The 23,109-nt window shown below is 38.0% G+C and overlaps 1 protein-coding gene across 1 annotated transcript in view; it reads right to left on the minus strand.

Annotated features, from left to right (window-relative positions):
- The window catches only part of LOC306844621 (protein unc-80 homolog), a gene marked incomplete at both ends in the record, with an annotated part of 49,323 nt that overhangs the window by 24,651 nt on the left and 1,563 nt on the right, over nucleotides 1-23,109 (minus strand). Inside the window, 28 exons of the mRNA XM_079376884.1 lie at nucleotides 33-140; nucleotides 747-947; nucleotides 1,033-1,133; nucleotides 1,913-2,125; nucleotides 2,212-2,392; nucleotides 2,957-3,090; nucleotides 3,201-3,336; nucleotides 3,461-3,673; nucleotides 4,939-5,111; nucleotides 5,580-5,727; nucleotides 8,318-8,424; nucleotides 9,414-9,622; nucleotides 9,793-9,953; nucleotides 11,338-11,486; nucleotides 11,942-11,992; nucleotides 14,460-14,607; nucleotides 14,837-14,968; nucleotides 15,045-15,359; nucleotides 15,769-16,037; nucleotides 16,294-16,425; nucleotides 17,747-17,963; nucleotides 18,098-18,232; nucleotides 19,087-19,354; nucleotides 21,116-21,249; nucleotides 21,685-21,749; nucleotides 21,939-22,062; nucleotides 22,540-22,835; nucleotides 22,950-23,106. Coding sequence (XP_079233010.1) covers nucleotides 33-140; nucleotides 747-947; nucleotides 1,033-1,133; nucleotides 1,913-2,125; nucleotides 2,212-2,392; nucleotides 2,957-3,090; nucleotides 3,201-3,336; nucleotides 3,461-3,673; nucleotides 4,939-5,111; nucleotides 5,580-5,727; nucleotides 8,318-8,424; nucleotides 9,414-9,622; nucleotides 9,793-9,953; nucleotides 11,338-11,486; nucleotides 11,942-11,992; nucleotides 14,460-14,607; nucleotides 14,837-14,968; nucleotides 15,045-15,359; nucleotides 15,769-16,037; nucleotides 16,294-16,425; nucleotides 17,747-17,963; nucleotides 18,098-18,232; nucleotides 19,087-19,354; nucleotides 21,116-21,249; nucleotides 21,685-21,749; nucleotides 21,939-22,062; nucleotides 22,540-22,835; nucleotides 22,950-23,106 — 4,677 coding nt within the window. The remainder of the gene's footprint in view (nucleotides 1-32; nucleotides 141-746; nucleotides 948-1,032; nucleotides 1,134-1,912; nucleotides 2,126-2,211; nucleotides 2,393-2,956; nucleotides 3,091-3,200; nucleotides 3,337-3,460; nucleotides 3,674-4,938; nucleotides 5,112-5,579; nucleotides 5,728-8,317; nucleotides 8,425-9,413; nucleotides 9,623-9,792; nucleotides 9,954-11,337; nucleotides 11,487-11,941; nucleotides 11,993-14,459; nucleotides 14,608-14,836; nucleotides 14,969-15,044; nucleotides 15,360-15,768; nucleotides 16,038-16,293; nucleotides 16,426-17,746; nucleotides 17,964-18,097; nucleotides 18,233-19,086; nucleotides 19,355-21,115; nucleotides 21,250-21,684; nucleotides 21,750-21,938; nucleotides 22,063-22,539; nucleotides 22,836-22,949; nucleotides 23,107-23,109) is intronic.

Genomic DNA, 23,109 nt, shown 5'->3' on the forward strand with positions numbered 1-23,109 from the left:
TTACACTCCAGTAGTGGATAGTAAGAAGAGACCTGGTTGCGGATGTACTTTAACATGCCAGTGTCTTTTTTCCCCTCAGTACTGCTGTCAGTGGGACGTCTCTTCATGGATGGGGTCCGGAGGCAGGATTTATCTGAACACTGAAACAAAAAACAAGTATATACTGTACTTGGGCAGGCTGAGCTAGGAAGGGCTCATTTAGGTTGTACCTGGATGCCTTTAGTCAACACATACTATAAAGTGTATTTTAGGGTGGCTTGAAAGATGCAAATGAAAGTGGCATTTTGATTCCATTTTGAAACTAAAACTGCCAGTAGAATAATTCTTGATGATTTGATGAATTATTAATTCATTCAGTGTATATTGAATTCCCTTCAGAAAACAGCATGTTGGTCCGCGCTAATTGCCTTGTGGGCAGCATGCTAACATACAGCACCTTTGCGCTATGGGTGTCCCGAGTTCAAATCCCAGCTTGAGGACCTTTCCCAGTCCCACCCCCCTCTCCCTCTCCTGTCAGCTCTAAACTGTCCTATCATAATATAGGCAAAAATGGCAAAATTCTTCACTTGTGCATGCTTAGAATTTTTAGAGGGATTATGTATAAAACGGGGACAAATAACTTACAATGCCACGTTGTGTCCACACAATAAAAAAAAAAAAAAATGTTTTATATTTCTATTATTCTGTTTTGGGCCATCTTGAACACTGATACTGTACTAAAGAAACACTGAATATTATTTAAATACCTCTTTGCTCTTCTTGGCACGGCCACTGATATTTCCAGTAGTGCTGTTCTCTTTCAGACTGTCTACTGTCTCTCCGTATAGAAGTTTGATGGCACGGACGAGCCGAGCACATGAGCGGCTGTGGTGCTGATAACAGCGAGGGTGGCAGAAATCCACATGAGTGCAGATGAAACTCTGCTGATTGCACAGCAGAATCATGATCTGAAAATTGAGAAAGAGGATTGTATCAGACAAATATCAGACACATTTATTTCACACAGGGAAAAGTCAGAGTGCTGGTACTTACATGTAGCCAGGACATGTTGCGATGGTAATTGTCCTCCACACCTCCTGTGCTGCCAGGACCCTCAGGTTCAATGCTTGGCTCGCTAGCACTCCAAGGGCTCCCTAAACATATAACACATACACACATTGTGTAATCAATGAAAATAAGTTCTTATTTAGGTTGTCAATTTTTGGTTTACTGCATAACTATTAGTAATGTCCAGCAAAGCCATTATCTGCGTTTGTATGGAATATCCATTTGTGGCAATGACAAATGTATCTTTTAGTTTTGGAAGTGGGCATTTATATGTTTTAGATGTATTGCTTTGACATTGTAGTTTTCATATAGTCATCAAATAAGCCTTGTATTATCGAAAAAATAAAATATAAGAAATAAAACCCTTTTTATTATTTTATATTTTAGAAACTTGACCCCTCCTTTACTTCATACACTGCATACAAAAACATTTTATCAGATATCTCTCACTCTGAAGATTTAAAGCAGCAATAAAAACCTTTCAAATAGCTCAATGTTACTCTTGACAAGTTAGAATTTCTGAGAAACATTCAATGAAAGAACTGCAAAATAGCCATCCAGATTGAAGTTAAAAACACACCTTGAATATTTTATGACACTTAGCTTCACAACCTGACCATTAAGTTATAATGTGTACATTTAGATTTGTTTAGTAAAAGCATTACTTTATTCTTGTGTTTGCTGGGTCAGCCTAACAAATATTTTTCATTTGCCATTTTTTCCCATTATGCATGTCTTTCCAAATAAGGTTTGGAAGCTTTGGCCAGCTCCCTAATTATGACATTTACAAATTTAACATTAAAGCCCTCAGACACATGAAGTCTAGCCAAAATAAATTCATAGGGCTGGAGAAGGACGGTCTGACCTATATCAGTGACTGTATCTCTACTCTGGGAGAGCGGCCGTTCCGATTCTACGTCATTCTCAGACTCAGAGTCCTGTCTGGACATTTTAGTGCTTTTCAGACTCCCTGCTCGGCGGATAGAAGACAAAGAGCCTCCTTTCTTTACTCGGAAACTCCTTGCTCCTTTAATCTGTAGCAACCGAGAGCCACCGATACGTATCTTCCTAATTGGAGCTGGGGAAAGACGAGAAAAAATGAAATGACAAATCAGACTTCAGCCTTGAGCAAACATGTAGTCAATTATTCCTTTTTCATTTTACCCAGTGGCTCCTGTGATGATTTCTTTTCCTCACAGCCAGTGTCAGACTTGAGGGTGTGGCTGCTGCTATTCAGAGAATCGTGTCCATCTTCATCATCCAGGATTCCTGCAAAGCTGATCTTCCTCTCATAGCGGTGACGGCCTAGCTCAGGGTCCAGACGCAAACGACAGCTCTCTAAATCCTATTGAAGCCAAAAGACAAGCCTGTAATATGTTTTCTTTTATTGTGCGATTTAAGATCCGCTTTCCCTTCAATCATTAGTCAAACAGGCTGAATATACAGCAAGGCTTGAACTGAGATATTCATTTGCCATTCCTAATTAATTTCTTTTCCTGTCATTCCAATTCAACATTCTGTATTGTGGCCAACTGAATACAAATTCCAAATTATGAACTGAAATAGAGCAAATCTTTATTCTGCCATACAAAGACATAAAGATGTATAGAATATTTTTATGAAAATATGAATTTATCAGGTCTCTCTGAATTGTTAATCGTAATGCCACGCACAACATGTGGAAAAATAAATTAAAAGTAATTTCAGTTTTCATTTTAATTCCATTTTTTTTAAATATTACTTTTTAGGTTACATTTATTTTTGTTTTAGTTTTTATTTATCTTTCAGTTATTTTACTGCTTTAACTCAAACTTTTTGTTTAAGTTAGTAAGATAATAGTTTTAGTTATAGCTAATAATAACGTAAAAATCAATGAATCTTGTCTGAGGGAGACAATACTAAAACTGACCACAAGGGGCTCTGTTCTGGGTCTGGGAAGACAGGGAAAGGTCTCTCGCAGGAAAGTGGTGATCTCCAGAAGCAGCTGACAAGCGGCCATCTTCAGAGCAAAGGGACATCCACACTTTGTGGGGTTGACTGTGTCTGTTGAGAGAATCATAAAAAAACCATCAGCTAAATGCTCAGCTATTATTTTGGATCCGAAAAGTCCAACGTCTGTTTGTTTTATCAGCATTCATCATCTCAACTCTTACTGTCATCCAGATAATCTTCTTCCTCATCCTCCTTTTTCGCTCTCCTCTTGCTCTCTTCATCATAGATAAAACCCAATATGTTGGCTGGACTCTCACTGTCTGAGTGGCAAATTTCACTCAGCCGAGTGCCTATTGCCTTTTCGAGGATACATATATTAGATGCAGACAAATACCACATGTGAATTTCTCCAAAAAATACGTAAGAATGTTTTCTGCAGGAAAGACTAAATTTGCATATCTGTCAGTATAATGTGACTCACATCTCCCCACTGGTAAAAGCGTTTGGCTGCGTTCCACTGGAGCTTTGTGTTTCTTTTGTTTCCTGCTACAGGCGATCGTCCTCTGGACAGCCCTCTCTTAGTGATGTTCACATGGTGACCTTTCATCCACTCTGGCCAGTTACCTCGGTTACAGCGATGCACAAAACGAGCACACTCCAGGAAAAGCGAGGCTCTTGCCACCACGGGTGCTTCCTGGTGAAGACATTTAGCAAAATTAACAAGACAATATTCGGTTCCATATATTTTCTGAAAATAAAGATCAGTTTTTGACCTTGATTTAAAGATGCGGGGTGTAAACTTTTAAAATTGGATGATCAGGGTAAATTGTACTTATTTTGTCTTCTGGGAAACATGTAAGTATTTATGTAGCTTCTGAAGTCCAGTACTAAATGAAAAAATATGATCGTTAAACAAAATGAGAAGAATTTACACATCATCATCCGGCTCTTAATGCATTGTGTTGCCTTCTTGAGCATCAGTAAATGATTCCACCTTTTGTAATAGTTGTGTATGAGTTCCTCAGTTGTCCTCAGTGTGAAAATATGGATCTCATAATCACACAGTCACTTTTGGAAAGGGTTCAGATATACAGAAGATGCTGGTAAACCAAAGAATGTGCATGAGCTGGGGGATTTTTCTGAAGAACAGCCAGCAGTTGAACTGCTCAGGACCAACAAGGGACTCATGAACAACTATCACAAAATATAAAAACAGTCATGGATCATCCAGGAAATGACACATAGTATTACGATTCAAGGTTATGTAAACTTTTGAATGGGGTCATTTTGTTTTTATAAATTCAGTTATTTTTTTGTCTTGTGGAGTAAACATCTGTTATGTGAAATGGCTTATTCAGGACAGTACTAAATAAAAAATAGCATGCAATTTTCATGATCCCTCTTATTTTGTTTCAATTATTAACATTTTGCACATTCTGCAAGGGGTATGTAAACTTATGAGCACAACTGTATATCAAGAGGCACCAACAAATAAAAAAAAAATATATATATATGATAAATGCACATTTAAGACTGGTTTACACTACACAACTTTGAAATGAATCAACAAATTTTAAAACACTACTGGCATCATATACTTGCCACCTTTGTCTAGCATATCATATCATCACACATTCTGGGCATCATAGACTAAACAACTGAGGATCACACCCAAGTAGACTTTTAAGGCATTCTGAACTAATGTGCATCCTTGCTAGGATCTGCGACAAATTAAAACTTGTGTTGTAAAACTGACTAAAATATCAAATATGTTATATAGTATATTTGTAGCAATATATTGTAACATTTTATCTCTCCCTATATATAGAGATATATTATCTATGTATATTTTACAGTCTAGTATATATAAAGTAATGTCTAGTCTAGTCTCTATAAAGTCTAGTATATAAAAAGTAATGTGACACCATTTTATATATAAACAGAAGGAACAGAACTGACCAGGTCCAGTGCTGCTGCTAAAATCGAAGCATCTGGTATGGTTCCCGGCTCACAGCAGTTCAACAGGAACTGAAATCTCTTCATGCCCTGTCTGATTGCACCTAGATTCACAATGTTCTTATTCTTAATGGCCTCTTGACTGGCGGCCAAGCGCTCCTGGAATCCATGGCAACCTTGTTGGGTACAGAATGGTGACAGTGAAAGGAGTGTAAAACCTCTACATGAACAGCTGAACATAGCTTATGAAATATGCATCTGGTGATATCTAATGAACATGCAAGTCTGTTTTTTGGCACTAGTCTGAAACAACAAGAATACTCAAGATTTGCAAATCAAACTATGATTTCTGAAATCCCCCAAATAAATTACTAATAACTATTAACTATTAACTTGGAGAGCTGAAGGTTCACGACAACTCTGACAAAGCTGTGACGGGTCATGGTGCCAGGTCATAGGTCAGAGAACCACAGTCCCTCTTCCAGCGGATGGCTCTGACAAAGATGGACAAACACACAGAGAGCTGGTATGGAAGATGGTAGAGGAGTGTACCAGAAGCACAAGACACGTCAAGTACGGGCACACAAACAAACAAACAGAGCGAACTGTGGACGGGGGTGGGGGAAGGCACCCCAGGATTCTACCATCTTTCTCTTCTGTGTGGTGAAGCTTGGAAGGGTTCCTCCGACCAGACCGCCATTTACCGAGCCGCTTGAAGAAATTCTCCTCTTCCTCTCGCCCATATTCAATAGCACTACCCTCCGACAGCTTCACGGCACTGGTGAACTTGACCTGAGGTGTACAGAAAAAACTTGAATCAAGGACTTTCTGTATAATAACCCTACAGCAATGACTAATTGTCTGCCATGAAAGTTAAGCTTTATTCCCAAGAAAGAAATTAGGTTGAGGCAGAAAAATGATTGCTCTAATGATCACAGTAACACTGACACAGGACTAGTTTTTGGTGGGACCTGACAAATATAACCCCCTTTCCCCCCTTGTGTGTGCATATAGATAGAGTATAATTATCATTAATTAATTTTACTTTGTTTTGTGTGTACCTGTGTTTATTGTTTCATTTATAATAGTCAACTAAACACTTTAAAATGTAAAACTTTAAAATTAATGTTAAATAATAAATAAATATATACACACATATACAGGTGCTGGTCATAAAATTAGAATATCATGAAAAAGTAGATTTATTTCAGTAATACCATTCAAAAAGTGAAACTTGTATATTAGATTCATTCATTACACACAGACTGATATATTTCAAATGTTTATTTCCTTTAATTTTGATGATTATAACTGACAACTAATGAAAGTCCCAAATTCAGTATCTCAGAAAATTTGAATATTGTGAAAATGTTCAATATTGAAGACACCTGGTGCCACACTCTAATCAGGTAATTAACTCAAATCACCTGCAAAAGCCTTTAAATGGTCTCTCAGTCTAGTTCTGTAGGCTACACAATCATGGGGAAGACTGCTGACTTGACAGTTGTCCAAAAGACGACCATTGACACCTTGCACAAGGAGGGCAAGACACAAAAGGTCATTGCTAAAGAGGCTGGCTGTTCACAGAGTTCTGTGTCCAAGCACATTAATAGAGAGGCGAAGGGAAGGACAAGATGTGGTAGAAAAAAAGTGTACAAGCAATAGGGATAACTGCACCCTGGAGAGGATTGTAAAAACCAATCCCATTCAAAAATGTGGGGGAGATTCACAAATAGTGGACTGCAGCTGGAGTCAGTGCTTCAAGAACCACCACGCACAGACGTATGCAAGACATGGGTTTCAGCTGTTGCATTCCTTGTGTCAAGCCACTCTTGAACAAGAGACAGCGTCAGAAGCGTCTTGACTGGACTGCTGCTGAGTGGTCCAAAGTTATGTTCTCTGATGAAAGTAAATTTTGCATTTCCTTTGGAAATCAAGGTCCCAGAGTCTGGAGGAAGAGAGGAGAGGCACATAATCCACGTTGCTTGAGGTCCAGTGTAAAGTTTCCACAGTCATTGATGGTTTGGGGTCCCATGACATCTGCTGGTGTTGGTCCATTGTGTTTTCTGAGGTCCAAGGTCAACGCAGCCGTCTACCAGGACGTTTTAGAGCACTTCATGCTTCCTGCTGCTGACCAACTTTATGGAGATGCAGATTTCATTTTCCAACAGGACTTGGCACCTGCACACACTGCCAAAGCTACCAGTACCTGGTTTAAGGACCATGGTATCCCTGTTCTTGATTGGCCAGCAAACTTGCCTGACCTTAACCCCATAGAAAACCTATGGGGTATTGTGAAGAGGAAGATGCAATACGCCAGACCCAACAATTCAGAAGAGCTGAAGGCCACTATCAGAGCAACATGGGCTCTCATAACACCTGAGCAGTGCCACAGACCGATCGACTCCATGCCACGCCGCATTGCTGCAGTAATCCAGGCCAAAGGAGCCCCAACTAAATATTGAATGCTGTACATGCTCATACTTTTCATGTTCATACTTTTCAGTTGGCCAACATTTCTAAAGATAATTTTTATAATCTTAATTGATATTCTAATTTTCTGAGATACTGAATTTGGGACTTTCATTAGTTGTCAGTTATAATCATCAAAATTAAAGGAAATAAACATTTGAAATATATCAGTCTGTGTGTAATGAATGAATCTAATATACAAGTTTCACTTTTTGAATGGTATTACTGAAATAAATCTACTTTTTCATGATATTCTAATTTTATGACCAGCACCTGTATTAACAGGATAGTAATAGAAGGGAAAATTTAAAAATAAAAATTCAAAATATGAACAACAACTATAATAGTCTATATTTAATTAACCAATAAAATAATCATCTTATATATATATATATATATATATATATATATATTTTTTTTTTTTTTTTACATATGACTTGAATAAACATCTACGATGAGTATGTTTTTGATTACTTTTTTATGTTTTATTTACATTTTTGAGGGGCATAAAAGTAAAACGGTCAAGGCAGTGCTATTTTAGTATCACTGATATTTCATTGATATACTATGGTTTTTGTTAAAATTTTCGAATTAGATTAATTTTCATTTTTGTTTATTTCAAGAGGAATATAACATGTATTCAAAGAAAGTGTTTAAAGGAAAGTATGTGATTGCTGTTTACTTGATGGTAGCACCACATGACAATATAGAGTCATTAAACCTGAAAATGGTATGAATCCATATCAAACCAACATGGATAATGTTACATTACATGGATAATATTACAGAACTTTGCAGATGTGTTCTAAACTATATATTTTTTTATTATCATGGACACATATTTGTCATTGACCATCTTAACCAACTATTCTAACCTCACTACTCAGTAAATGCAGAGGTTTGTCCTTACCTTGGAGCTCTGTCTGATAAAGGACAGTCTGTCCACTGAGCTGATGTCCAGCAGGTCCTCCACCCCATCAGCTAGACCAGATAGAGAGGAGCGTTTCAGCCAGTTTCCTGTTCCACAAGTTAAATGGTTAAATGAAATACAGTTAGTTTAGCACTCTGATAAGTCTTAGACCTATTCAGGTTTGCACTCTAGTACCCTTTAAAGGGAAGTGCATTCAAGCCAAAAGGAATGACAGAGGGAAGATTTCATGCTGGTGCTCCGGCTCATACAGCATAAACACAAAAATGGACAAATAACACATACACTCACAGTACATAAAAGTATGATAAATAAATAAACCTTTGAATGCATGTTTTTTTAAAATTAAAGCTTCCATTATGACACTGTATGATGTGGCTGCATTACTAAAACACAACACACATACGTAACATGGAGAGAGTGAGAGGATGGCGAACTTTCCTATGGCATGCTGGTGACAAAAAGGAAAGAACAGAGATATGAATATTTTTCCTAATATTCAGATCCCTAACACACCAGTAAACCAATTACAACTGAAAACTCTAGTTAAAATACAGTTTATTGGTTTATTTAAGTCCTAATATGAACTTTACAATCTCTCATATTACAAGTATTCTTATCATATAAATATGCATATGATTGTGTACCAGAAAGAACTTTTATAATCTTACCTATGTGTTGGATGGACATTAACACATTAAAGAGAATGCATAACAAATTAAAGTGAGTAAATGATTCCTAAAGAATAATCTGTGTATGGAAATGATAAATTTGTAGTTGCAGATATCATTACTATCAATTTTGAACTGTTAATATAAATGTATTTACTGTACTTTCTATTTTACTTACTGTTTCGCTGCTGTTTAATGAGTAAATGTATTTCATAATATGGAATATTATGAAACCTGAATCCTGCTTGTTTAGTAATTCTGTAATTAAATAAATTCAGGGTAGCCAAGGGCGTGAAGTCATGTTGTTCACAGTGAAGACTGTAATTATCTGCTTTGTGTGGGAAAACAAAGGAACAGAGACAATTATGGCTATGTTTGTAAAGAATTTCTCTCTCATAAAAACATACCTATGGGCAGTTTGAGCTTCTTGCGTAGTGAAATCCGTCGGGAACGTGATCGTGAACGACGGTCTGTGGTAGTACCAGAGTGGGCAGTGGTGCACTCTGACGTATCCTGCTCTGATTGGCTGCTTGTATCACTGGCGGCACTCTGAGATTTGAACATCTTCCTCCAAAAGTCTTTCCTTCCTAAAAGCGCTCCTGGGATTTGCTCCTCACTGACAGGCAGAAACATATACACACAAACTCAGTCCATGCATATTTGATTAATGCACTACAAATATTTTAATATGTTCAAATTGATTTACAAATAAATGTTATAGTGAACTAAGCGAATAGCTACATGGATAACTACAGTCAGATCATGACGGAAAATTTATGAAAGTACTTTTTTGCTGAAGATGGCTTGGTCTCCTTTTCATCTGTTTTTTTAGTGGTATTGAGTTTTTCAGCGCTGTCCAGAAGGGCACTGAGAGCCACACGTCGGAAGACATTTCCATGGGACTCCTTAATAAACTGAACCAGCTGACGTATGTCACAATACAGGCCCTGATGTTTGTGTGTTTAGATGTAAGGAGAGACAGTCATAGTGTGAATGTGTGAAAAGAGAGAGATGGAAAACAGAAATATAGATTTAAATATTTATTCTTCTGTGAACGAGGGAGTGCTTTTCTGCACAGCTTATTATTAGCTATTCATTTTACATAGTCTATACACATAGAAACATAAAACTAGTGCTAAAACTGTCCTAACCAGACTCAATGCGTCAAGATCCCAGCCGCAAAAATATTTGTCTGTTCATACTGAATGCCAAAATGAAGCATGATGAGATGCTATCAATAACAAACCACAGCCAATCAGAACAAATCTGTCTCAGTTCACAGTGAAAAAAAGTAATGTAATTGGAATCTAACAATAAAACTTAATTTCTCACACTTGCAACTTTATTTCTATCAATTTGTGGCTTTATTTCTCACAACTTGTGACTTTATTCACATAATTTGCAACCTTGTTTCTCAATTTGTGACCTTATTGTGACCAATTTTATTTTTCTGTATTGTGACCTACATCTGATTAAAATGGATTATTGAAAAATATTCCAAAAAAGTAGTGAAGAAAGTATTGCAAATAACTAAATACAATCTGGCTAATTGTAGGTATATAAGAAACTGCTTAACAACTACAGCAGCAAAATTATAAATAAATTCAATGATTATCCCTCACTTTACATACTGTATGACTGTATAACTTGGTCTCAAGCTAAAGGTACAACACTGAAGCCTATTCTCTCTTTGTACAAGCAGGCATATATAAAGTGTTGGACAGAAAACCCAATACTTACCACCACTGCGATATTTTGGGCAAATATGATATCCTTAACTGTGAAAATCTAACAAAATACACTGATACCTGTCTGATGTTTAAAAACCTAAATGGAAAAGCTCCTCTACCACTTAGTATTTTTATTAAGCAGAAAAATTTAAACAACAGATCTACAAGATCCGCTCAAAGAGGGGACTGTGAAATTCATTTTAGGTCCACCTCTTTTAGCCAATCATGCTTTTCCGTAAGAGCTGGAAAATGCATGGAATGCTCTTTTATAGTGCTGTTATACAATTTAGGTGTGTGCTATTAGTTTATTAACCCATAATTGTGTCTGCTGTGTTTTATGTGTGTTTAATGTTTTTCCAGCATGTACTTACTGAAGGTTGTGTTATTCTGTTGATGTTTTGCTGTTGTTTTAGGATATGAGATTTCATATTTCCATGTTTAAAAACATGATGCTTACATGATACAATTTACATTGAATTAGCAAAGATATGCCTTTTCATTTGTTGTTTTATTGTATGGAGCCTGGATAGTATAACTTTTACCAAATGTAAACTCAAGCCCAAACTTTTGGCAACTCGTGAGTTAAATTCAGTACTCTCACCAGGTTCTCAGAACTGTGAAGCTCATGTGTAGTGGAGGCACATCTTGTGATGAGGGACTTGAACATGCAGCCCACCACCACAGTCTCCATGCTGTGGGCCAGAGACTTGTCTCCTCCAGTAGTGAAGTTGTTCCCGAAGCCAGCCTTGTCTGCGAACACAAACAAGTCATCTCAGAGGAAAAGCTGTGACCTGGCTGCCATGTCTAGGCAAAATCACTGAGGCTCAGCCATAAGTGCCAAACAATAACGGGAAGCAGGAAGCATTGATGTTTACAAGATGAAAGGGGGGGGGATCAATAGCACATATGATAGGAAAACCTAAAAAGTGATTTGTGCGGGGTTTTGAAGGTTTGCATACATGCAAGTGACTGTGGCCTGAGAGATAGTAATAGACCTAACAATCAGGTCATGCTCTGATTTCACAGCAATGTTGAGTTTAGTTTAGCTGGATCCTGTAAAGCCGGTTTTTAGATTGTTTAGTCGGTAAGGCCTAAGCACTGTTTAGCTCTACTACAGGCGAGAACATCACCCTGGACATTGTGAGGGGTGCAGGAATGGGTGTAATGCCTAGTTTTGGCAGTAAATTTAGATATTGTGTATCTACCGATGTTTCTTTTATTCGCCCTCCTGGACCTCTCACCTGCACTGCCGTATTCTGCAAGAGAAAAGATGGTGGGCAACATTGGTGTCAGGCCAGCACAGACATGTACTCGTAAGTCAGGAAACACCAACTCATTCCAAAACACACATCCACACACAGACGCACACCCATAGATGCAAAAAGAAGACGACCTCCAAAAAACATAGGGATATCATTTGCACAGCGCTCACTCATGTTCACTAACTTGCCAGAAATCAATCGAAATTCAGCTTATCTTGCTGTTTTGATTCCATAAAATTGAAAAATACAAACAATAAGAATTAACACTGTCAATATGATGTTTGGCAAGTCTGCTGAAAGGATGAGTGATGAGGGACTGGGGTACAAACAGTGGAGTTTGACAAACGGATGGAAGGAGGAAAGAAAGAAAGAAGTACTACTGGCAGACATGAAGGCAGAAGACAGAAGAGGCCAAGGAGCGAGAAACGAATGACATTAAAAAATGTAGAGACGATCTGTAGTTCCGGCTAATTTTGTAACATTTGCTTCAAGTTTCTCATTTAATACTTTGTAGCACATGGCCTTTTAATGGATTTTAAGACTTCTTTATTGTGATAGAACTGTAGTGTAGAACTGTAGATAGAACCATTGCTGGCATGTCCATTCTTAAATTAAATATAGATTTTTGATGATGGCTAGCTATACCCAGCCTCCAAACCGTGTGGATTCAGTCTAATCTATCTAAGTGTGTAATAGCTAATCATATAATCTACTGAAAAGACATTAAAGTGTCATGAAACCCTAAAACACATTTTTGGAGATGTTAACATTTATGAACAGGTTCCACATCTGTAAAAACAATTTAGCACTCATTATGTCTATTATTATGGTAAAAGTGGTTCAAAAAGCAAAGTTGATCCTACGTCACGAAAAGTGACATATGCGTTAATCTGGAGTTGTGATTGGCTGCCGTGGCTGGAGAGTACACGTCTACCTCATCAGTTTTCTGAGCTCTGAAACAGGGGGGTTTCATGACACTCTAATAGAAAAGCCCTGATATATGACACTAAATTATTCTGCCTGCTATATTAGGTGCTATGATATGTTCTGATTGTTATATAGCAAAATTTCTGTTGTGTATCTGAGACATGTGGTATGACACAGAAATATCCAGATGTTCTGATAAATGGAAATGTGACAGTCACAGTGGTCATAGGAAAAGCTACTCACTCCAGTCACTTCTACAAGAAATGAGACTTAATTGCACAATGTACAGTCAGCAGGTAATTTTTGGAAAACATTAACCCAGACAGGTTATCAGGTACCACCTGTTTAAATCTGGAGGGGTTTGACTGGCTAACTCTACAGTACATTATCCTGCTTATTTAACAAACAAATAAATACATGAATAAGAAATACTGATTTGATTTTATTATCTTACTTATAGATTAAGTTAGCTTTTGCTAAGTTAAGAAAACAGCTAATTATTCCTTAGAACAGCAAAACAGTCAACAAAATAAATGCTCCTTGATAGTATAATATTCATTTATATTTTATTATTTATTCATTTAAATGTAAGTTATTTCTTCTGTGGACTAGTTATTTAACATAATTAGCTACAATGTAAAATGTAACTTTATCTATTCTCCTCCACCTCTTTATGTCTCTTACCGGTTAGTTGTTCTTCCAAGCAATGGTTTAATTTTTGTGCTTCTAGTCATCTATCAAAGGTTTATCCTCACCATATTAATAAATTGAAACTCAAGTCTTCCAATTTTGAGTCACAAGAAGACGGCACCAATTTGCTATTCTAAGTTGTTATGAAAACAGATGACGGAGTTATACAAGAGACATGAAAATAGCAACGGTATCTTGCCATGGACAACAGTCAAATATACAGCTTAGCAGCTATTATTGACCAATCAGAATCAAGTATTGCAGAGAGCTGTTTAATAATTACTTCAAAGTCGCTTGAATAAATTTTACAGAACCCTAGAATAAAAATTAGTTTGTGATACATTATCTGTCAAAAGTTTTGAATAATTAAGATTTTTTACCAAGGCTGCATTTATTTGATCAAAACACAGTGAAAACAGTAACATTTTGAAATATTATTACAATTTAAAATAACTGATTTCTGTTTTCAGATGTAAATTATTTTTGTGATGGCAAAGCTGAATTTTCAGCAGCCATTACTCCAGTCATCAGTGTCACGTGATCCTTCAGAAATAATTCAAATAGGGTGAAATTAAGCTTTAAAATCAAAGGAATAAATTCTAAATTCAGTTCAGCCATCACAGGAATAAATTACAATAAATTAAAGAAAACAGTTGTTTTAAATTGTAATATTTCCTAATATTACAGTTCTGCTGTATTTTTTATAAAATAAATGCAATCTCTATTACTGATGCATGAAAATGTGGCTCATGCTGTATCTTTGGAGATTTCAGAAAAGGGATTAAAAAATAAGCCTGGGCATGTTAAAGACATGCACTTAATAAGTGCAGCTCTGCCCTCTTACTGTCAGTGATTGGCTCCATGCAGAAGCCAAGTAGGGCATGCAGGAAATCCACAATGTTGTTGAGCGAATCCTTATTAACGTATTCTTTCATAGTCTGCCGGAACTGCACTTTATCCAGCTTGTACAGAGTAGTCAAACAGTTCTGCGCCTAAAAAATAGGACAGAGCATCTGGTCATTCACCTTTGTTGGAGACAAACTGCTACACGCAAATGTACTATATTCTACATATTTTATGAAATCCATATCATCTGACAAATAGTTGACAGTAATGCAAATCAACGTAATGCTGTCTGACAGAGATCAGTGATTAAACCTCTTAAAAACTAAAGTTAATCTGTACTGTAAACTGATATTTTAATTGTACACATATATTGACCTGCATCCGAAGGCGGTCTCCAGAGAGCCCACGATGACCTTCACCACAACCGTACGCACAGCCGAGTGATTTTACGATCTTAATGAGCATGGTGAGAGCCAACCTGTGAGTGCTGAGTGAAGTGTCTCCATCCTGTTGATGATTTAAAAAATGCATGTGATAATTACTCTCACATTTTCATTTACAACAAATATGCTAACTGGCTTACCTTGTCCTTGTTATTCTTTATATCATCTCTGCTTCCTCCACAACTCTCTCCACCCCCTCCTCCTCCATCTCCTCCACCACCTCCATTAGGTGCTGCTCCTGTGCCTCCAGCCGCCTCCCCCTGAGCTCCACCCACACTCTGACTGGCTCCCTCCTTCGGACGCTCCACCTCTTTGTCCTCGGGTTTGGAGGCTTTTTTAATCACACTGGGCACCACACCTAGCTGCAGGAGGCATTCGATGATGTTGAGCGCCACGTCGCAAATCCGAGAACTGATGTCATGGATGAGTACGGAATACAGGGCCCGCAGAATAGCCTTAAAAAAAACAACACAGCAGTAAACAGAAAAGGCAACACTATTCATAATATGAACTATATGGTCAGATCTTTTCAAGCTTTAATGGGGTGAACTAAATGTAAAATTATTTTAAGTGACCACAGACATTTGTCATCTTAAAAAATAATTATGTTTTAAAAATGAAATTTTCTATTTATTGAGAAGCCTGTAAAAATATTATAACAGAAAAAACACTGATAATTATAAGGACCATTACTAATAATAACTATGCATCAAATCAGAATAAGCATAGTAGTATAATAAGAGCCTTCATTTAACAATGTAAGAAAATCCTAATTATTAAAATTATTGACCGATAGCGTATATGAACAAATTTGTCTCTATGACAATAAACCCATGCCCCTTTGCTCGAGTCTGCACCCCTTACCATGAGGTCCAGCATGCCATTCTTCAAAATGAAGTTGTTAGTGCCCTCAATAGTTTCTCGGTCTTCTAGCGATGTGTAATTGATGCAGGAGTCTGTCAGACTTCGGGGAAGGTTGGAGCAGGCCAGCGGCTCACATCGCATCTCAGGGATGGGAATGGGGTTACAAAGTTTCTTAATGTGCTCTGTGAAGAAATCTGTGTAGCCTACATTAAAGGAAGCCACAGTTGTATTAAATGTAGCCATGGTGATGGTGGAGATCTGGGAACGAACTGAGAAAGAAGTCAATGAGTGAAAATCATCATCAAAACAGTATCTAGAAAAGATTAATTTACATGATTATTGATAATTCAAATGTATTTGTATAATTATTTTTTTCTATAAAATGTTCAGTGAACCTACTAGCATCTCATTGTGGCCCCCAGTTTGAAAACCCCTGTTGTATTTTACTCATCTTTATTCATTCCATGTAAGATTAACTGAAATAATTTAGAATTAATACTATAATGGTGCTGCTTATTTGCTTACCACCCTCTTTGATGGTATTGTCACTGTGACTGTTGGAGTGTTCAGGCAAGTTGTGGTGGGAGTGAAAATGTTTTGCTCCAAGACTGTCCACATCTGCGGCAGTATCTGAGCTTCCACGACGTGTTAACTTTCCTTCAACACAACAAAACACAGCCACAATATGACAATAATCAGAATCAGAAAGAGCTTATATTGTCAAGTATGCTTGCACATACAAGGAATTTGTTTTAGTGTCATAAGCTTCCAGTTTTCCTCACTCTGGATGTATACAGTTCTTGAATGGTGGGCAGGGGGTGAGTGGGGAGAGTGCAGTGCACGATCATCGCCACTGTTTTGAGTGTGTTGAGCTCCATGTTAAGACTGCACCAGACAGTCAGCTGCTCAACCTTCTGTCTGTAAGCAGACTCATCGCCGTCCTGGAAGAGGCCGATGAGTGTGGTGTCATCTGCAAACTTCAAGCGCTTGACAGAGGTCTCTTTAGAGGTGCAGTCGTTGGTGTACAGTGAGAAGAGCAGTGGGGAGAGAACACATCCCTGAGGGGCACCAGTGTTGGTGGAGCGGCTGTTTGACATGAATTTTCCCAGTCTCACTAGTTGCTGCCTATCTGTCAGAAAGCTGGTGAGCCACTGACAGATAGAGCTAGGGACAGAGAGTTGGGTTAGTTTGGTCTGGAGGAGTGTTGGGATGATGGTGTTGAAGGCCGAACTAAAGTCCACAAACAGGATCCTCACATAAGTCCCTGATTTGTCAAGGTGTTGCAGGATGTAATGCAGTCCCATGTTGATTGCATCATCCACGGACCTGTTTGCTCGGTAAGCAAACTGCAGGGGGTCCAGTGATGTCCTTCAGATAAGCCACAACCCGTTTTTCAAATGACTTCATGACGACAGACGTTAGAGCCACAGGTCTGTAGTCATTAAGTCCTGTTATCTTGGGTTTCTTTGGAACAGGGATGATGGTGGAGTGTTTGAAGCAGGAAGGGCCTTCATACAACTCCAGAGATCTATTGAAGATCTGTGTGAAGATGGGGGCCAGCTGGTCAGCACAGATTTTCAAGCAGGCTGGTGTCACACCGTCTGGGCCTGGTGCCGTCCTTCTCTTGTTCTTCCTGAAGATCTGGCGCACATCTGGGGAGTTTGGGGGGTTTCAAATCTACAATAAAACTCATTCAGGTCTTCAGCAAGTTGATGATTCACCTCAGAGCTGGGGGATGGTGTCCTGCACTTGGTGATGGCTTTCAGCCCTTTCCACACTGAAGCGGAGTCATTGGAAGCGGAGTCATTTGAAACTAATCTCAAACAAGTGCAAGCAATATGTGAATGCACAATTTGTATGGGCATGGCTGATGCATTAAACCACTAAGCACAGAATGGCCAAAAATTCAAATAAAATTGTCTAGAAAAAACACAGCATACAGGAAGAAATAAAATGGATTTCATAGGGCCCTACATACCCATGATAGTGGAAGGCCAACCCCCACGGTCCAGTGTGCGACGGTCATCTCCCAGTCCAGAGAAGCTTCCGAATGAGAAGGTGCTACGTGTGGGTGAGACATCCAGGTGATCCTCGTGCATCAGGAAAGGCACACCCATTCGACGCTGGCGTTTCTTCCCAGTATGGTGGAATGGGATAGAGCCTTTTCTCTCTCGATCTTCTCTACGGTTCTTAAACTGGAAAAAAAGACCAAAAAGTGATAGAGTAATAGAATAAAGTGGAATAATGAAAGTTAATTGTCAAGAAAATCAAGTAACCTTGCATGAGATATCAACATTTTATTTGAGGTTTTGCAAAAACTAAAATATACCTTTTTGAATATGTTCATGCCCATCTCAATTGAGAGGTCAGGGACTGCTGGTCTCCTGAGATTGGTAAATGACACTTTAGAGAAGGTCTCAGAGCTCAAAGATCTGCTTTCCTCATTACATTTTAGAGTCATATCCTAAGAAAAATGGCAAAGAAAAAACAGGCTATCAAAGGTATGCATTTTTAAAAAACCTATGACTTATGATGGTTAAAATGTTGAATAATAGTATTTCAGTTCATTACACATCTTTTAAAGTAGCAATTGCACATCCTGATCGTGTATAATTAACTTTTTATCTTGTGCAAAATTAACAATTGTAAGATTGCTCAGTTATCCCTATTACTCATTAGTAGTGGCATTTTTGGATTTTCATTACTGGAGAGGCAAAATCAGCTGCCAAGTCTAACATGGGGGCACATACAAAACATCTAGTAATTTTATATTAAGCAAAAATGCATTTAAACTATTCACATAGACTGGCCTTATTATCTCACACAACATCATCATCAACAAAACAAGTATTATTATTGAATATTATTAGTGTCAGGGTTATTTTTTTTCGTCTTGATTTATTTTTCACTATGTTCTGTACGTTTTCCTGTGTTCCTGTACACCTGCTCTGTTTTACTTCATTACGTTCCTGTTATATAAGCCCTCTTTCTCAGTTCCTTTGTTCGTTCTCATAAGTGCGTTTCTCCAACAATTTCCTGAGTGTCATTTGTGGATTTATAAAGTCTATGTTTGTTACTTATCTCCATCGTTGTGTGCTTTATAAATATCTGCTGGGCTTTTAATATCCATGCATCCCTGATAACAGTTACATGTCTTCCACTTAATACACAGTATATTGCTTTAAATTAATTAATGATCACAGAATGTATTTCAAAGCCTGGCCCCACCAGAAGCGAATACAGATATGCCACTGCCCATTACTATCTGAAACTGCTATGTAAAAACACACAGTCAGCTAACGGACATAGGATTGTTACCTGTGTTTTGTGAGTATTAACCAAAGAAGGGGTAGCAGCCACCATGGAACTACTGCGGGGCCGTGGTAAAGGGGGTATCGGGGGCTCAGGGGGGCGTTCAGGCTTCTCCTGCTGTATCTGACGCAGCCGCTGCAGGTAGAATATGAGGGCCCAGTGCACACCTTCTTCTGTCCAGTGAGGCTGCATCAAGCAACGCAGCACTGCAACATCAAAATATGTGGCATACCTTGCTCGCTGTGATACAGAGATACCACCAGGGACTGAGAAACTTTCAGTGAAAGAAAGAGAGAGAAATGATGGTCAGAATCGTTGCTTGGCAACTGCAGTGCGAACGCATGCACAGACTAACACTGTGACAGATGGGAGTCTGACTGGAACTGGACACTATTTATCTAGCTAACATAGGATGAAAGAAAAATGCTTTAAAATCATTTTAGTTTTAAAAGATTGCAATAGATCAACTTTTTGGCCAACACTTTACATTAAGGTTCAATTTGTTAACATTATTATGTTATAAAGATGTTTTAATATGGTATAATGAACAACAAATTTTACAGTATTTAATAAAGGGCACCTATTATGCAAAATTCACTTTTACATGTTATTTGAACACAATTGTGTGATTCTGGTGTGTGTACACAACCCCCCTATAATGATAAAAACCCACCGCTCCTTTTTTTAATCCCCATAAATCATAAGCAGTGTCTTAGAAGAAGCTGTTCGCAGAATCTGTAAAATGTGACATCCCACGACTGTTGATGGACATTGCCATATATATTGGCTGAGACCCACCCTGAGTGACCGGCACACAATCCATTTATCTTCACGCTAGAGCATTTAAAAGCAGCATTCAAATAAGAAATGTCTTTTTATTAAAGCTATAGAGGTAAATAGGTAAATAACTAGAAGAATAACATCGTGCAGTAAAGTTACCTTCACAGACATAACCAACTTTTTTTGTAATTTATGTGTGTTTTTAACATAAACTTGTGTGTATTTGACAGTTTAAGACATGAAAGCGAACTTCAGTACTTCAGAACTTCAGTTCAGTACTCACATGCCATGTGACAGCCGCTTTCTGTGTGCGTCCTTCGGATGTGTGCGCTCAGAAAACCGTATATCAGAAGTTTAAACTAATATGGTTTAAAATACATGATTTCAGCACGACAGGCATGATAATCAAATCCAAACAGATTTTTTTGGCAGGAGGTATGAGCACTATTCTGGAAAAGGGGGCAGGGAGCAACAGCTCATTTGCATTTAAAGAGAAATGCACGAAAACTGCTTCCACTCAAAATAGCCATTTTCAAAATAATATAATAAATGATCTGTGGCGTATTTTAAGCTGAAACTTCACAGACACCTTCTGGGAACACCGGAGACTTATATTACCTCTTGTAAAAATGGGAATAATAGGTGCCCTTTAATCTAGGCTAATTTATACATTTATTATTTTTCACTGGCAATTCATGTTCACTAAAGTTAATAATGTTTATTCGAAATATATATGTTGAAATGTATTTGCATATGTACACTACCAGTCAAAAGTTTTTGAACAGTAATATTTTTAATGTTTTTTAAAGAAGTTTATTTATTTTGAAGAATAAATTACATTTTAAAATATACTGAAATAGAAAGCAGTTATTTTAAATAGTAAAAATATTTCACGATATTACTGCTTTTGCTGTATTTTGGATCAAATAAATGCAGGCTTGGTGAGCAGAATAGACTTCTTTAAAAAACATGAAAAATCTTACTGTTGAAAACTGGTAGTGTAGAAAATAACATTAACTAAGAATAATAATTACTGTAAAAGTATGTTGTCATTATTATTTCATGATAGCTATTACATTAACTGATCAATTAATTTATGGAAACTTATTTTAAAATTGTAACATTTTTGTCAGAGTAGAACCACAAAGTCTTAATATGATTTTTTTTTTCCTATATTGACAATGCTTGATGTTTTCAAAACAGATTAATGAATAGAGTCCTGCTCCATGAACCACCTGTATGTGCAAACACTCACTTCTTTGGTTGTGAAAATCCTTTCTCAAAGGCCTGCTGTGAGGACCCTCCCTTCTCCACAGAGTTGCCACGGCGACAGCTCTGTCCTGTCACTGAGGGGGAGGAGGAGTCTGGCTGGGCTGATTCACATACCACCTGAAAGCCGAGATAGAAGAGGAAATCACATGACCCTAGTTGAACAATGATGTTAATGCAGTACAAGAGGAAATTAATATACGCCAGGACTAAATGAGCCACAAGGGGCTGTGCAGCTGCAAATCACAGTCTGAATTAACATCCCGTGGTAACTAGGAATTACAGAAGCTTCAGTCTGGATCCAACCCTTAAATGATCTGAGATGACCGAACACCTGAGAAAAGATAATGCCAACCCCTCAGAGGACCTCAGAGGATGCCAAAGCTCAGACAACATACAGAATTACCAAATTTTGCCACAAGTTAAATATATTAAGGTTCTGAAATATATAAATATATTGTGGAAACTTAATTTCCTGTAGAGCTGCTTGGCAACGATTTGTATCGTAAAAAGCGCTATACAAATAAACTTGAACTTGAACACTTAAATACTCACTGCAGGGCATGGGTTCCTGGTATCATGAGGACTACACTGGTTATTCACTGGAGAATTCCTTTTTGCTGTGGAGAATGTAACAGAGATAGCAGATGTGTGAAGCATGAACGATTTACACACATAAAGAACAACGAGCAAAGATAGAATTGTATTTTGAGTTTAACGCTGGTAAAACACAGCGAAAATTAAATTGTTGTTGAGGACAGAAGTGATAGAAGAACTGTAAAAAATAGGTGAATTTACAGAAATCTGACCTGTAACAATGTTACGCATGGGTTTGACAAGGGCAGAAAAAGCAGGAACATCAGGTTGACGGTGCTCCCACATTGGCTGCCAAATAACAAGTCCACCAGCCAATCGAAAGGTGAGGTCAGACTCCTGCCAAATGCAAAATGATCAACATTTTTTAGCAGTTTAAGCTAAGTTAATAAATTATTATTTGCAGAAAAAAAAACTACATTCACAGCCAAAAATGAAGGATTTTGAACTGATAAAGTAGGGCCCAACAATAAGATTTTCCTTGCTTTGTCCTAAAAAAATTAATCTGCCCCAACACAAAAAAATTATACATTTTTATTTTTATATTTGCTAGAAATATATATATTTGCAGTAAATGTTAGATATAATTTTTTATCTTTAAAATACAAATCAGAAGAATTTACAACAACAATGTAAAACAGACCATGGAAAACTAAGGCATTAAAATGAATGCACAATATCAATGATGTAATATTTTCAGGGGCAATGCAGCCACTTCCATGAACTCTCTCACACTGGCCTTGGGCCAGCAGGACATCCGTATTGTTGAGCCCTGCAGAGAAAAAAATAAATAATATCAACGATAAAAGTTCCAACCTTGATCCGGTTAATGAGGGGGGCAAAGAGAAACACAAAGAGCTCCACAGTGGCCATGTTCTTGTGGTAGAGTTTGGCACGGGCATATTCATTCTCTTCAGTTGTGCTGCCACTGCGGTCTGTGAGACCCTGGTTCCCTATGGGCTGAAGGTAGGCACTACTGCTACCACTGCTGCCCCCAGACCAGCCATGTCCCAGGCCAGGCTCCTGGTGGCACTCCTGGGCCGCCTCCAAAAGCATCCAATGCAGAGTGTGAAGGAGTTTCGTTTCAGCTACCCCGAGTTTATCCTGGTGTCCTGGTGAAGAGAGATTGTGGACATACTGATCAATAAAATTAACCACAAAATGAATTCTCTCAAACACACAGTGCACAAAGGACATAGAAATTGCAGTTTAATAAAGGTTCCTACCCAGCTTGTTGCGGTTTGAGAGAAGGATGGCAGTGCAGTGGAGAACATGAGGCAGAGCAGCCTGGACCAGTTCCCAGCGAGAGATGCTCTGGATGGCTTCAGTGAGGGCTGTAGAGAGCCCGTGGAGTTTGTTCTCCACCAGCACCCGCTCAAATGACTA

This window comes from Barbus barbus, assembly GCF_936440315.1.
Source record: "Barbus barbus genome assembly, chromosome: 25".
Taxonomy (NCBI): Eukaryota; Metazoa; Chordata; class Actinopteri; order Cypriniformes; family Cyprinidae; genus Barbus; species Barbus barbus.